The sequence below is a fragment of the Sphaeramia orbicularis genome, chromosome 6, assembly GCF_902148855.1.
Source record: "Sphaeramia orbicularis chromosome 6, fSphaOr1.1, whole genome shotgun sequence".
Classification (NCBI taxonomy): domain Eukaryota; kingdom Metazoa; phylum Chordata; class Actinopteri; order Kurtiformes; family Apogonidae; genus Sphaeramia; species Sphaeramia orbicularis.
Window position 1 is genome coordinate 7,888,098 of NC_043962.1, and position 14,164 is coordinate 7,902,261.

Below are 14,164 nucleotides of genomic sequence, written 5' to 3' on the forward strand. Positions count from 1 at the left end.
TGGTCAGTCCACGCCATTCATTAACACTGTCGTTAAATGATTCTGTGAACGCTTAGAGACCAGGTCCAGGATCAGGTCCAGGTCCAGGTTTAGGATTTGGGTTCAGGTCCGGATCAGGTCCAGGTTTAGGATTTGGGTTCAGGTTTAAGTTTAGGGGTTGGGTTCAGGTTTCATTCATGGTTCAGATTAGGGTATTTCATTATACTAGTATGTAGATCTGTTTTGCAGTCTGAATGATGATGTGATGATGATGATGATGTCCTTTTGACATTTTGTCAAAACAAATGACACGTAACATGAAACCAAGACACAAGTTGACTGTAGACCGATACAATAAAAACAATAAAAATTTTCCAAGTTCCACCAATCAGGATGTTAAAGGTAAAGAGAGAGATGATCAATAAAAAATGACTGTGATAAAAGAAAAACCTGTGGAGTAAGACCAAGGCTAAAAGAAGTTTGAAGAAGTTAAAACCAGCTAAAAAAAAAAGTGAAAAACTGGCTAAAAATAAGTTTAAAAAAGTTTAAAAAAAAAAAAGTTTAAAATTAGATTAAAAACTGGATTAAATAAAGCTGAAGACCCTAAGAAGAAGTGGAAAAACTGGCTGAAAAGAAGTTAAAAACCCAATTATTATTATTTTTTTAAATCCAATAAAAACAAGTTTAAAATCCAATAAAAAGAAGTAAAAAAACGACTAAAAAAGTTTTTTGCGAAAAAAAAATGGTTTGTTTACACTACAAACATGACATTTAATTGGTTAAAATATGACAGTTATTGAGTATTTGGTTTTTTTTATCTGTTTTTTTTTTTTAATGTTCAAGTTGATGAAGCACAAAAAAATGTAAAAAAGGTAAAAGTAAACATTTTTTTGGACATTGCTGCTGTTTGGTGCAGATTGTGTGCTTTTGTTTTAGGAGGAGCCTCTGTGTTCTGGATCCCAGAGAAGACCCTGAACTCACACTGATCTCAGTAATAACACAATAATGTCTGTTAAACGGCAGAACATGAATGAACTCCATCCAAACTGAAGGTTCATTTCAGGTCAGACAGAAGTGGGCAGGTTTAGGTTCTAAAGGCCACTTGTTCATGTCCAGTCGTCTGGTTCTTCAGAGGCAGGTTGGGTCTGAATAGAAGTCCTCCAGTGTTTGACAGAGGGTCACTGCACAGCGATGGAAACACTGGAAACCTTCCAGGAGCAACTGGAGAAAACAGTCTGGTTCAGTCCAGAGAATGAGTGACCCAACAAAAGCACCTCATCTTCACTTCAGGGGATTAACGTCACAAAGAAATGTCTACTGTTTATTTTAACGGTTTAAAATGTTTTGTATTTCATCAACTTAAGTTGTAAACAAAAATGCCAATACTCAGTAAATGTCATTTTTTTAACCTTTAACTTTGTTTTTAACCATATTTAGACTCATTTTACCAACTTTAAGTTTATTTAAACCATCTTAGTTTGTTTTTTCTGTACTTTAGTCTAGTTTAACCGTATTTAAGTCCAGTTTAACCATCAAATAGTTTTGTTTTATAGTCTTTTATCTAGTTTTTACCAAACTTTAGTCGTTTAATCCATCTCTGAATTGGTTCTACTATACTTTACTACTATACTATACTGTACTACAGTATAGTATACTATACTATAGTACAGTATAGCATAGTATACTATACTGTACTATAGTTACTATACTATAGTATGGTATAGTATAGTATACTGTACTATAGTATAGTATGGTATGATATGATATATACTATACTATACACAGTATAGTACAGTATAGTACAGTATAGTATAGTATAGTATAGTATAGTACAATATAGTACTATAGTACAGCATAGTAGAATACAGTATAGTACAGTATACTATAGTATGGTATAGTATGCTGTACTATAGTATAGTTGCTGTAACAGTATGCTAGACTAGACTAGACTATACTATGCTGTACTGTACTGCACTATACTGTAGTACTATAGTATAGTATAGTATACTATATTATACTATGCTGTACTATAGTATAGTATAGTAGTATGGTTATAGTACAGTATATGCAGTATGGTACAGTACAGTATGATATAGTATAGTACAGTATAGTATACTATAGTACAGAATAGTATACTATACTACTATAGTATACTGTACTATACTATACTATGCTATACTATAGTGTACTATACTATACTCTAGGTGTGTTAATCTGATATATTATAATCAGATTACTGCTGATACCTGATAAAACAGATCAGATTATATTGTTTACATGATCAATAATAATCTAACTCCATAAATCTGATCCTGATCAGAGTTCCAGTATAAATGTAAACAGGTTCAGATGAACATATGATAGATGAGGTTCTTTACTTTGTGACCCAGTCGATATAAACAGATCATCAGGCCTCATTCATGTCACCGATCGACCTTATTGATCCACAGCTGCATCGATTCAGTCACATGTTTGCGTGACTGAGTGGACTTGTATCTCTGACTCCACCCTTTTTTACTTATACTGGATGAAACGTATTTGAAGGCATTCAACAATGTATTCATTCACTGTTACCTTCAAACTGAAACCATTTTAACATGGATGGAAATATGACTCATTAAGTTACACTGGTTTACAAGTTTTACATTTTATAGGATGAACCTAAAACAAACGACCTAATTTTAAATAAGTTCAGATCCATAAAAAACTTGAAAATCTATCTTGGAGAAACAAACAAAAACCAAACAAAAAATAGAATTAAAAAAAAGAACTTGAAAAAAAATTGTACAGTTATAACAGAGAATATTAAGAATAATAAAGTCTTCATGTTGGTCTATTCCATTATTTTATTTGTTTATGACTTTTTTTTCTCTAACCTCAGGAAAAGTTATGCTAATATGATCTTTTTTTCCTAAATATTTTTATTTCAAGTTATGCTTTTTTTTATTATAAATGTATTTTTTTTTTTTTTTTTTTTTTTAACATAACTGTGTTTTTGGATGTTCAGATTATGACCTCAGTGACTCGTCTTAAATGTGTTTTCAGTATTTGCTGATGGTCTTGGTTTCATGTCTGAACTGTTTTTATTCTTGTGTCTGCTCCGTTTCTTCACGTTCACTGATGGATGATGTGTCTTCTCTGTTCTTTACTGCTGCTGCTGCTTTTCTGCCCCTGGTTTTGACCCAATAACCACCTGATTGTGCTTGTTGTTTCACAACACAGCAAGACAAAGGAGAGGAGGCCTCGGGGGGGCCGCCCTGCCCCCCAGCCCCGCCCACCCCGCGCCCCTTAACAACCCCCCTCCCCCCAGCCCCCACTCCCGCTGGCATGTCATCGCACGGCACTGGCTCGCCAGACCCGCCGTCGGACCAGCGGGGTCATCCCGGTAACTACCAGAACCACATGAAGGACACTGACCACACAGACCCAAACACTGCAGGTCCAAACAGAACCAGCACCACAGGTCCAAACAGAACCAACACCACAGGCCCAAACTGAAGCAACACCACAGGTCCAAACAGAACCAGCACCACAGGTTCAAACAGAACCAACACCAGGTCCAAACAGAACCAACACCACAGGTCTAAACAGAACCAAACACCAGCACCACGGGACCAAACAGAAACAAACACCAGTACCACAGCTCCAAACAGAACCAAACGTCAGCGCTACCAATAGTTTTACTTATATGATAGTCTTTATAATAGTTTTTATGTATATAATAGTCTTTATAATAGTTTTTATGTATATTAGTCTTTTTAATAGTTTTTATGTATATAATAGTCTTTTTAATAGTTTTTATGTATATAGTCTTTTTAATAGTTTTTATGTATATAATAGTCTTTAATAGTTTTTATGTATATAATAATCTTTTTAATAGTTTTTTAGAATATATAGTCTTTTTAGTAGTTTTTGTATATAATAGTCTTTATAAGTTTTTACATATAAAGTCCTTATAATAGTTTTTCTGTATTAATAGTCTTTTTAATAGTTTTTGTAATATAGTCTTTTTAATAGTTTTTACATATAATAGTCTTTATAATAGTTTTTGTAATAGTTTTTACATATAATAGTCTTTTTAATAGTTTTACATATATAATAGTCTTTTAATAGTTTTTAGTATATAGTCTTTTAATAGTTTTTACATTGACATACATTTAATGTTTGCCAGTTTTGTTGCTTCTTGAGCCCGTTTTCCACCAACATTCCCAGAAACTTTATTTCCCTGATAAATAAATTCCTGTTAAACTGACTGTACGGTTTGTATTTCAGTATTTCTGTTAGTGTTTAGTCCTATCTATGTAAAGGCTAACGCTAACTATTATTACATCTAAACTTAATGATGTTTCAGAAAAACAGACCTGAATCTTCTACAAATTATAATCAAACATATTTTAACCACATCCTCCTCACTTTTATTGATATTTTATATTTACAGAAATTCACTGCTGACATAACATGCTGCTTGATATTGGTACTTATACGGACTAATGCTCCCCATTTTGGTCTCAGCACCCCCCCTCTCAGTTTTCTCTTGTCCGACGGTGTCCCACACCCCATTGAGAAACACTGGTTTAGATGGCAATGGCATTTTTTGGGGTTGAAAACACAAAAAGTGCAACCACCTTCCATAGTGGAAATCTTAAACACACTCCCCTCATCGCGTCACTATCTAAAGAGTTGAAACACAAAACTGGGTTTTTCCTCGTTGCACAGAGTGACATCACAGGCACACGTCAGTACAGGAAACAACAACATGTCGATATTTCCTTATTTCCGTGTGGTGGACCTTTAAGTTGCCATAGCTGCAAAATTGTCAGTTTTTGTGCGTTGCTTCACCATGTTCTGTTTCCTGTTGTGATTGTATTTAGTGCTAGGAGAGAACAGGAAGAGAAGTACAAAGGTTCTACGCAGGACATTTCACACACTTTTGTGTGTCCATCTGCATGCAGAGTTTCCCCAAAAACGCACATTGAAACGTGGGAATTAAAAGGTGAGAATGCAACACCACATTTGCGTTTTTGGTTCAGGTCATTACCGTCTAACATATTCTTAGTTCAATGATTTAACATCATTTACAAATATGTTGATTTTAGTGGATGGGGTCAGAATTTAAAAAATCTGGAAAAAAATGTACAACTTTTGAATTCTGACCTAAAAACAATACTAAAAAATGATATGACCTTTATAACATGAAGGTAGAAATGTGCATAATACTACACTCACCTGGATACCAAGGGTTAAGTTGTTTCTTGATTAGTTCTAGTTCATAAGTTAGTTTTTCAGGTAAAAGAGATTCCTATTCTCAATGGAACTTCCTGGTTAAATAAAGGTAAAATAAGTAAAATTATGATGGAGGCTTTAAATTTACATAAATTAAAAAAGGCTGAAATAACGCAGGAAGAAGAACTCATCACATTGTGTGAAAACCTTTTATCTAATTTGTCCATGATGACTGAGCTGGTTTTACTTATAATTCTACATCATTTCAGTTCCTGTTGCAGCTCAGAGGAGTTTTTAGTTTTTGTTTAAGTTTATGTTCAGTTATTTTGTGTAAAAACACCAGTACATGATGCTTAGTTAACTGTATGATTAGTTCCATTTATTATCATATGTTTTCGGTGCCTTTAACACAACAACAGCAGACATTTAAACCTGATGGTTCAGATGTTTCCATGGGTGTCGACGTTTTTTCCTCTTCGTTCCCACTCTCTGGGGCTCAGACTTAATTAAACCAATGATCCTCCCGGGCCTGAGGAGTTAAATCCAGCGCTGCAGTTCTTCTGCTTTCAGTACACATGCTTTAAAAAGAAAAAGACCAGAATCTAGGGCGAATCTGCATCCATAGCCACGTCAGCCTCCAGACTCCACAAAACGCATCACATACCAACGCCCGTATTGTCCTGCACTCATACACAGACGCTCAATGCCTCACAACGTTAGTTATCCTCATTTCAGTGTCCACAAATTCCTACAAACTCATACACATTTAGAACAAAATCAATGAGCCAAACGTTTAGTCAAAGGTGTTCAAACATACGGCCCATGGGCCAAAACCGGCCTGCCAAAGAGTCCAATCCCTCCCATGGAGGAATTTACAAAAGTGCAAAAATTACACTGAAGACATTTACAGTCATGGTGTCAAACTGGTTTTAGTTCAGCTTCCACATTCAGACCAATAGGATCTAAATAAAATAATACATAATAAACCCATAAATAATGACTCCACATTTTCTTCTTGGTTTAATGTGAAAAAAATAATATTACATTATACCTATAAATAATGACCAACTCCACCTTTTCCTCTTGTGTTTAGGCAAAAAAACCCATTAAATTATGAAAATTTACATGAAGAAACTATCCTTTAACAACAAAATGTGAATAAACTGAACAAATATGGATATGTTCAGACTGCAGGCAAATGTGAACCAAATGCAATTTTTTTTTGGCCCTCTGTGACCTGTATCCAGTCTGTTTTTTCAAACTCGACCCAGGCCACTTTCATATGTGGTCCCAATCCGCTACGTATCCAATATTTACAATGCGACTTCGGTCCTGAACCGGCCATGTTGCATTAAAATTATACATCAGTTGAAATGCAACAGATGTCACAATTCTGCATCCCAGGAGGAGAAGCAGGCAGGAAAAACACACTTCCATAAAACACAGTGCGTGGCCTGTGTGGTCATATATTACGTCAAGACCTCTTTTGCGCATGCGGGGTCATTTCAGGGTCACATTCAGTTCATACTGAAAACTGATAGAAGTTCACAATTAATGTGTAATATTAACAAGCACCACACACACAAAAAAAAAACAGATTTCACCAAAAAAGTCTGAATTTTGCATTAAGACTGAACGTAGTAATGAACAACTAAATTTCTAAAGAAAATAGAATAGAATATAATAGAAAAGTGTAAAATAGAATAGAATGAATAGAATAGAAAAGTATAAAATAGAATAAAAGAATAGAATAGAATAGAATAGAATAGAATAGAATAGAATAGAATAGAATAGAATAGAAAAGTATAGAATAGAATAGAATAGAATAGAATAGAATAGAATAGAAAAGTATAAATAGAATAGAATACAATACAATGCAGTACAATACAATACAATACAATACAATACAATAGTGCTACTCCAGTCAGTGTAACATTAATTTAAAAAAAAAAAACAATACATATGAAAACAAGACTAGAGTGAAAATAAAATTACAAAAACTAAAGGAAAAATAAGAAAATAAAATAGAAAATTGAACAAAAAGTAAAATAAGAATAGAGCTACAGTAGGATAAAAAGATAGGACATAAAATATTAATAGACACAGTATTAACAATATTAACAGTATGTGTGTTTATGACAAATCTATAAAAATAGTTTTGCAATAGTTGCATTTATGTTTGAAGAAATACTGAATAAATATTACATTGTTATTGCAAAAACAGAGGATTCAACCTTATCATGTATAAATAATAAGCTGAGGCATGATATTGTTAAATTTGTGGAAATTTCATTTTTTCAGGGCTATTCACATCTTTATGTTTGTAAATGTAAATATTTTCATTATTTAATGTTGTTTTATTGTAACTAAAAACATAGATAGACATCAGCATTTGTCAGTATTCCATATATTAATTCTGTTATTATTTTACTGGTTCTGACCACTTTAGATCATATTTGTCTTATGTGGAACCTGACTAAACTGAGTTTGTCTTTCCTGCTTTAAAATCGTTTACTGTTCACACTTCAGCTCCAGTCTGAATGGGCTGAGGCGGCTACTCAATAAAGAGATAAGAGCGCCACACTGCTGGTCCGACCACCGCACTGTCATCCCTGCCATTTACCCTCTGGAAAAAAACAACAAAAATAGACCAAAAAAAAAAAGAAAAAACCTGAGCTACTTGCATGAAAATCCTCAGGGGCTGAAGCTGCTCTTCAGGTTTCAGTTTATTGGATTCTTCTCATGTTTGGTGATGAAACAGGAGCTGGTTTTTATGGTTTTATTCCATTTTATTCCTGTTCAGAGCAGCTTCAGCTTCTGTTGTGACGCTGAATCCTTTCTCTTGAGGCTTGACCCTGGTTTTACTTTATGAACTGAGTCCAATCCTGTCCTTTATTTCTTTATTTCTGTTTCTTTTTTTTCTTCCTTACAGTTTTTCCCTCCTCTTTTCCTTAATCTGTCTTTAACCCTGTCACGTTTTCTTCAGAAATCTCCTCCAAACCCTCTGTAAACTCACAGCCAGGACTTATTTGTGCATGATCAATGACAGAAAATGTTTAAAAAAAAAAAAAAAAAAAAAAAGGAGCCCAGACCGGGTTCATCCAGGTGCATGCCCTCGGTGTTAATAGTCCAGATGTTCCTGCTCTGCTCTTGGTTTAATGAAGGCAGTCGAGCAGGAACAGGCTCTGAAATTACTTGTCCTGAAATAACACAGACTAGGATGTGCTGCTGTGCTGGAAAAACAACCGTTTTTGCTTTGAACAGTCATGACCTGGTCCTTTAAGCTTAGAGAGGTCAGGGGTCGGGTGGAACATTAGAGGAACGACCTGAATCTGTTCATGTCAATACAGCAAGTCAGGATTTTGAGTTTTTAATCACAAAGATCAATAGATAAAATGGAACAAATGTCAAGTTGCTCCATTTAAACACTGTGGATATTAAAAAAAAACACCAAAAAAAACCTACATCTGCACCAACCAAACCAAACTATGAGACACTTATTTGTCTCTGAAACCTGAGTTTACACCGATCATCCACTGACAGAAGAGTTAATTAAACTGATTATTTCATCCCCATTGGTTCCTTTCACTGGTTTGATAAATGAGACACCAAGTGGAACATTTAGTGGTCTGAATCAGTTAAATGTTTAACATAATGAACTGACTGACTTTGGTCCATACAGTACCAGTGATGGTTAATTTCTTGGTTAGTTTGGTCTGTATTTGTTCATTTTTGTTCATTTTGTTGGTTAGTTTGATCAGTATTTGTTCATTTTTGTTCATGTTGTTAGTTAATTTGGTCCAGTATTTGTTCATTTTTGTTCATTTTGTTGGTTAGTGTGATCAGTATTTGTTCATTTTGTTGGTTAGTTTGGTCAGTATTTGGGTCATTTTTAGTCATTTTGTTGGTTAGTTTGGTCAGTATTTCTTCATTTGCGTTCATTTTATTGGTTAGTTTGATCAGTATTTGATCATTTTTGGTCATTTTTGGTGGTTAGTTTGATGAGTATCTGTTCATTTTTGGTCATTTTGTTGGTTAGTGTGGTCAGTATTTGTTCATGTTTTGTTCATTTTGTTGGGTAGTTTCGTCAGTTTTGTTCATTTTTGTTCATTTTTGTTGGTTAGTTTGGGTCAGTATTTGTTCAATTTTTGGTCATTTTGTGGTTAGTTTGGTCAGTATTTGTTCATTTTTGTTCATTTTGTTGGTTAGTTTGGTCAGTATTTGTTCATTTTTGGTCATTGTGTTGGTTCAGTTTGGTCAGTATTTGTTCATTTTTGTTCATTTATGTTAGTTAGTTTGGTCAGTATTTGTCATTTTGGTTCATTTTGTTGGTTAGTTGGTCAGTGTTTGGTCATTTTTAGTCATTTTGTTGGTTAGTGGTGGTCATTATTTGTTCATTTTTGGTCATTTGTTGGTTAGTGTGGTCAGTATATTGTTCTTTTTGGTCATTTTGTTGGTTAGTGTTGGTCAGTATTTGTTCATTTTTTGTTCATTTTGTTGGTTAGTTTGGTGGTCAGTATTTGTTCATTTTTGGTCATTTTGTTGGTTAGTTTGGTCAGTATTTGTTCATTTTTTGTTTTCATTTTGTTGGTTAGTTTGGTCAGTGTTTGGTCATTTTAGTCATTTTGTTGGTTAGTGTGGTCAGTATTTGTTCATTTTTGGTCATTTTGTTGGTTAGTGTGGTCAGTATTTGTTCATTTTTGGTCATTTTGTTTGGTTAGTGTGGTCAGTATTTGTTCATTTTTTGGTCATTTTGTTGTTAGTTTGGTCAGTATTTGTTCATTTTTGTTCATTTTGCTGGTGTTTTAATTGTTCTGCTCCTAGATACTGGATTGGTTTAAGATCCGATTGTTGTTACTTTAGATACTTTTAGTCGGTTTGAACCACTTCAATCTGTGAATGAACAACGAAATCTGAAGACTATCTGACCCAGTGTTTTAGACATCAAACTTTACTGCATGTCAAATTTAATCAGATCCTACGTCTTCTCTTTCAAGGTCTACAATGTTGATTGGTGACTAATCTGAGAATCAGGTAGTCCACATTAATACCACTATTACCTTGAGTGGGTGTTGAAACAAAAACCCATCACCAGACCAATGAACCGTCTTTTTTTTGCCACTTCTAAGTCAAAGATTCAAACATATTTAGTTCCTCAAACATGTGATTATTTAGGAGTGGGTGTGGCCAGTTCTTGAGCCCAAACAATTGAAATAAGAAGGTTTGAGTGGTTCTTTTGCAGCACATCAGCATGTATTTAGAATAAATCCATGTCTTATGTCAACGTGTCTCTCCTCAGAGCGAATTAATGGCCAGAATCCTCTAAATGAAAAGAGCGCCGCTGCTGTAAAATGTTCTTCCAACACATGAAATTTCATCCAAGTCATATTTTAAACTCTTCAGACACGGTGGCTTGTCTTCAGTCAGCGATGTTGAGTGGTTCAGTCTATTTTGGCGGTGGATGAGTCCAATCCCCGCCCCCCCCACCGACAGAATCCACTTTTATTCCCTGCCTCCGTTTTGTTTCCAGACATAGATGAGTGTTGAAGTCAGGGGAGGGTCTGGCTGCTCTGTTTTCTTCATCTAATATTAAAACACCATCTTTTCCTCACTTTTTACTGCTGATTCATCCCCAGTTTCCCACATGCACTTTAGCGACTTATCCGAGTTTATTTAAATGAAACTGCAGCATTATCGTGTGGATTTGACACCGTGTAGCAGTAATGAAAAGTAAATATCACAAAGAAAAGTTTATCTCAGGAAATAACTATTGTGCAGTCTATTATTACCGTGTATTTATTGTATATGCATTGGATTTTATTGGATTATGACCTTTATTGTGACTGCAGAGGAAGATGCAGCTAAATTGCTTTTCATTTTCATATTCTATTCTATTATTTTCTTGCACAAATTAATTGTATTTTTTGTCAGTCTAATTCTGCCCACGTCATGTGCTGCTGCAAATATGGTTGAGTTTAACTGTGCAGCATTACATTTTTCACATTTTTCCTCATGTCGTCTTCGTGGAAATGGATCTACAGGCTGTTACCACATCGTAATAATTAAATCAAATGGACAAAAGTATGTGGACATGTTGAATTCAGGTGTTTCTTTCCTAACAGGGGTCTGGGATACAAAACAATGCTGACAAATGTCATAATGTAGTTTTATATTGGAATAAATATCATATTGATTAGTAATATTGATGTTTCTGTGTCAAATAATCATGAACAGGACATCTATGTATTACCTCCGCCAAGGAAGTTATGTTTTTGCCAGGGTTTGTTTGTTTGTTTGTTTGTTTGTTTGTTGTTTAGTTAGCAAGATAACTCAAAAAGTTATGGACAGATTTTCATGAAATTTTCAGGAAATGTTGATACTGGCACAAGAAACAAATAATTAAATTTTGGTGGTGATGAGGGGGGGGGGCAAATCTGCCTTGGCGGAGGTCTGTGCTGTCCGAGTAGTTTTCTAGTTTGTTTATTTATTTATTTATTTATTTATTTATTTATTTATTTATTTATTTATTTATTTATCTTGCTCTTTTTTCTTCTCTTTCTCTTCTTCTTTCCTTCTCATTCTATCTTGTATATCTTATTCTTGCTCTAGGAAAGTTAGTGTATTTTTAGACTGTAAGCCCCATTTTATGTATTTGGCTGAAGCCATTCAATTTGAGCAGACTTTCCTATACCTGTCATGTTTAATAGTTTTCTTCCAGTATATTATGACTTTGTAATCTAAGTCATGTTTGTTATGTTCGTTGTTTGTCCAGGACAACAGATAGAAACAAGAAAAGCACTTGGAGGGCGCAGACCTTCGCCAAGACAGATCTGCCCCAACCTCCACCACCACCAAAATTTAATCATTTCTTCCTTGTGCCAGTATCAACATTCCCTGAAAATTTCATGAAAATCCGTCCATAACTTTTTGAGTTATCTTGCTAACAAGAAAACAAACACGCACGCACTCACGCACACAAAGCAAAGTGATCACAATACCTCCTGGTGGAGGTAATTAGCTTCTCCGTTAAATCTGGTGCATGCATCTTCTTCTCTGTAACTAATGCCAAACCACACTTTCCTGTAACTAAATGAATAAATACAAATACAAATCATACAGCTGTAGACATGATGTGTCCCGATATTTATGTCCATATAGTTTAGAAATGTCAATATTTCCTTAACCCATAAAGACCCAGTGCTAACTTTTCTGGCAGTTCCCAACTGCATTTTTCTCTTTATTTACCTTTTCTTAAGTAATTTATCACCCTTTATTATAATATTACCCTCTGTATTTTGAGTTTTTCACCGAAAATCATGTATTTTCCTTTATTTCATTTCTTATATTTAATGTAGAGGTTCATGAAAACTCAATAAATTAAAAGGTTAGTATATAAAAACATAGAAAAATGAAGAAAAATTTTCTTTTTTTAGTAAAATATATTAATAACTGAACATAAAACAAGCAAGTCCATCCACTGTCATTGATCCAACTCCATGGGTTTTACCGGTCAGTCAATGTTGTTGAAGACGACAGTGTTTCCACGGTAACTACGAGCCTCTGAACGTCCAAATGGGTCATATCTCATGACCATGAAAAGATGAATAACTACATTTTACACCAATTATTTACATATATTGATAGGATTAATGGATTAACAGGTATTAAACAGTTTAGATCGGTTGATGGTTTTAGTCACCAGTGGGTCACTGGGTCTTTATGGGAGATTGGGAGATTTTTCTTCTTCAGTGAGATGTGAAGACAGAAGATGGTTAGATGTGGTAGAAAATTATTATTTACAGTCAGAGCATGGAAAATATGTTAGAAATTTAGAGGTAGAACATTTTAAATCATAGTCGGAGACAATTTTTAAAAATCAGCGTTGAGAGAAATGAGGTATATACGATCTCAGAAGCATTTTGGAAGCAAAGATAATTTAAACCAAACTACCCAATGCAATGATATTTATCCCAATATAAAACTATTATTTCATTTGTCATTATTGTTTTGGATCCCAGACCCCTGTTAGAAAAGAAACACCTGAACTTAACATGTCCACATACTTTTGTCCATCTGTGTATGACTTAATTATGATATGAGGATAATGATATGTAGTCGTTAAAAAGACAGTGTTTGGTTTGTTTTTGAGACAAAATAAAGCTTTGACTTCACTGAGGGGCTTGTGGGAAACTGTTCTTTGTGTCTTTGTGGTTTGGACCTACAGTTGTTCTGTAAGTGTAGCGGCCTTCGCTCCAGCAGTGGATGCACTATGTAAATGTATGAGGTTCATATAGAAACATAGATATTTATATATGTATGTATGTATGTATGACAGAGTTTATATACTGTGTTACTATCCTGTTCCATCATGTAATTGTGTTTTTCTTTTTCATTTCTCTTCTATCTGACTCTACAGGACAGTTGTGAGCAGCTGATGCCCATCGGAGATTGGAAGGTATGAGCCTATTTCTGTTCTTATCACCTCGGTTCAGCTTCTGTTTCCGTTGTCTTCGCTTTTTCATTTTCTGTTGTTTGTCGCCCCTTGGGGTGAATGGTAATGCACAAGTTGACAAAGAATGGAGAAAAAAAAGGTGAAACATGATTTCTCGAGGTCCTTGTGGGATGTGCTTAGTGTTAGCTTAGCTCTGTTAGCTTAGCTCTGCACAGTTTGTCTCATTGTTCTGTTTTATTAAACATGGGTCTCAGACTGTTGGACTAGTTTATATATTTGAACATTTAAGAGCTTGTTTGAGTTGTGTTCTGGTTTTGTTGCATTTTTAGCTGATGTTCTTCTGGTTTAGTGGATTTATGGAAATTGGTACAAGCCTCATGTAGCGTTACCATGACAACACACTTCCCGTCTCCTAAGTGGGTGTGGCCAGAGGGGCTGAGAATATCATGTTTTAACGTCTGAAAACCTGCTGTTTCACAATGATGTGATGAGGCGCTGTCGATTTTCTCC

At 34.6% G+C, this 14,164-nt stretch overlaps 1 protein-coding gene across 2 annotated transcripts in view; it reads left to right on the forward strand.

Moving 5' to 3' along the window:
* Positions 1–3,318: 3,318 nt before the first annotated feature.
* Positions 3,319–14,164, forward strand: part of LOC115420743 (protein NDRG4) — a 36,500-nt gene continuing 25,654 nt past the window's right edge. Inside the window, exons 1-2 of one of the 2 annotated variants that reach the window (XM_030136236.1) lie at positions 3,319–3,364; positions 13,619–13,657. In XM_030136236.1, coding sequence (XP_029992096.1) covers positions 13,637–13,657 — 21 coding nt within the window. In that variant the 5' untranslated portion in view covers positions 3,319–3,364; positions 13,619–13,636. The remainder of the gene's footprint in view (positions 3,365–13,618; positions 13,658–14,164) is intronic. The other variant, XM_030136237.1, reaches the window with a different exon arrangement.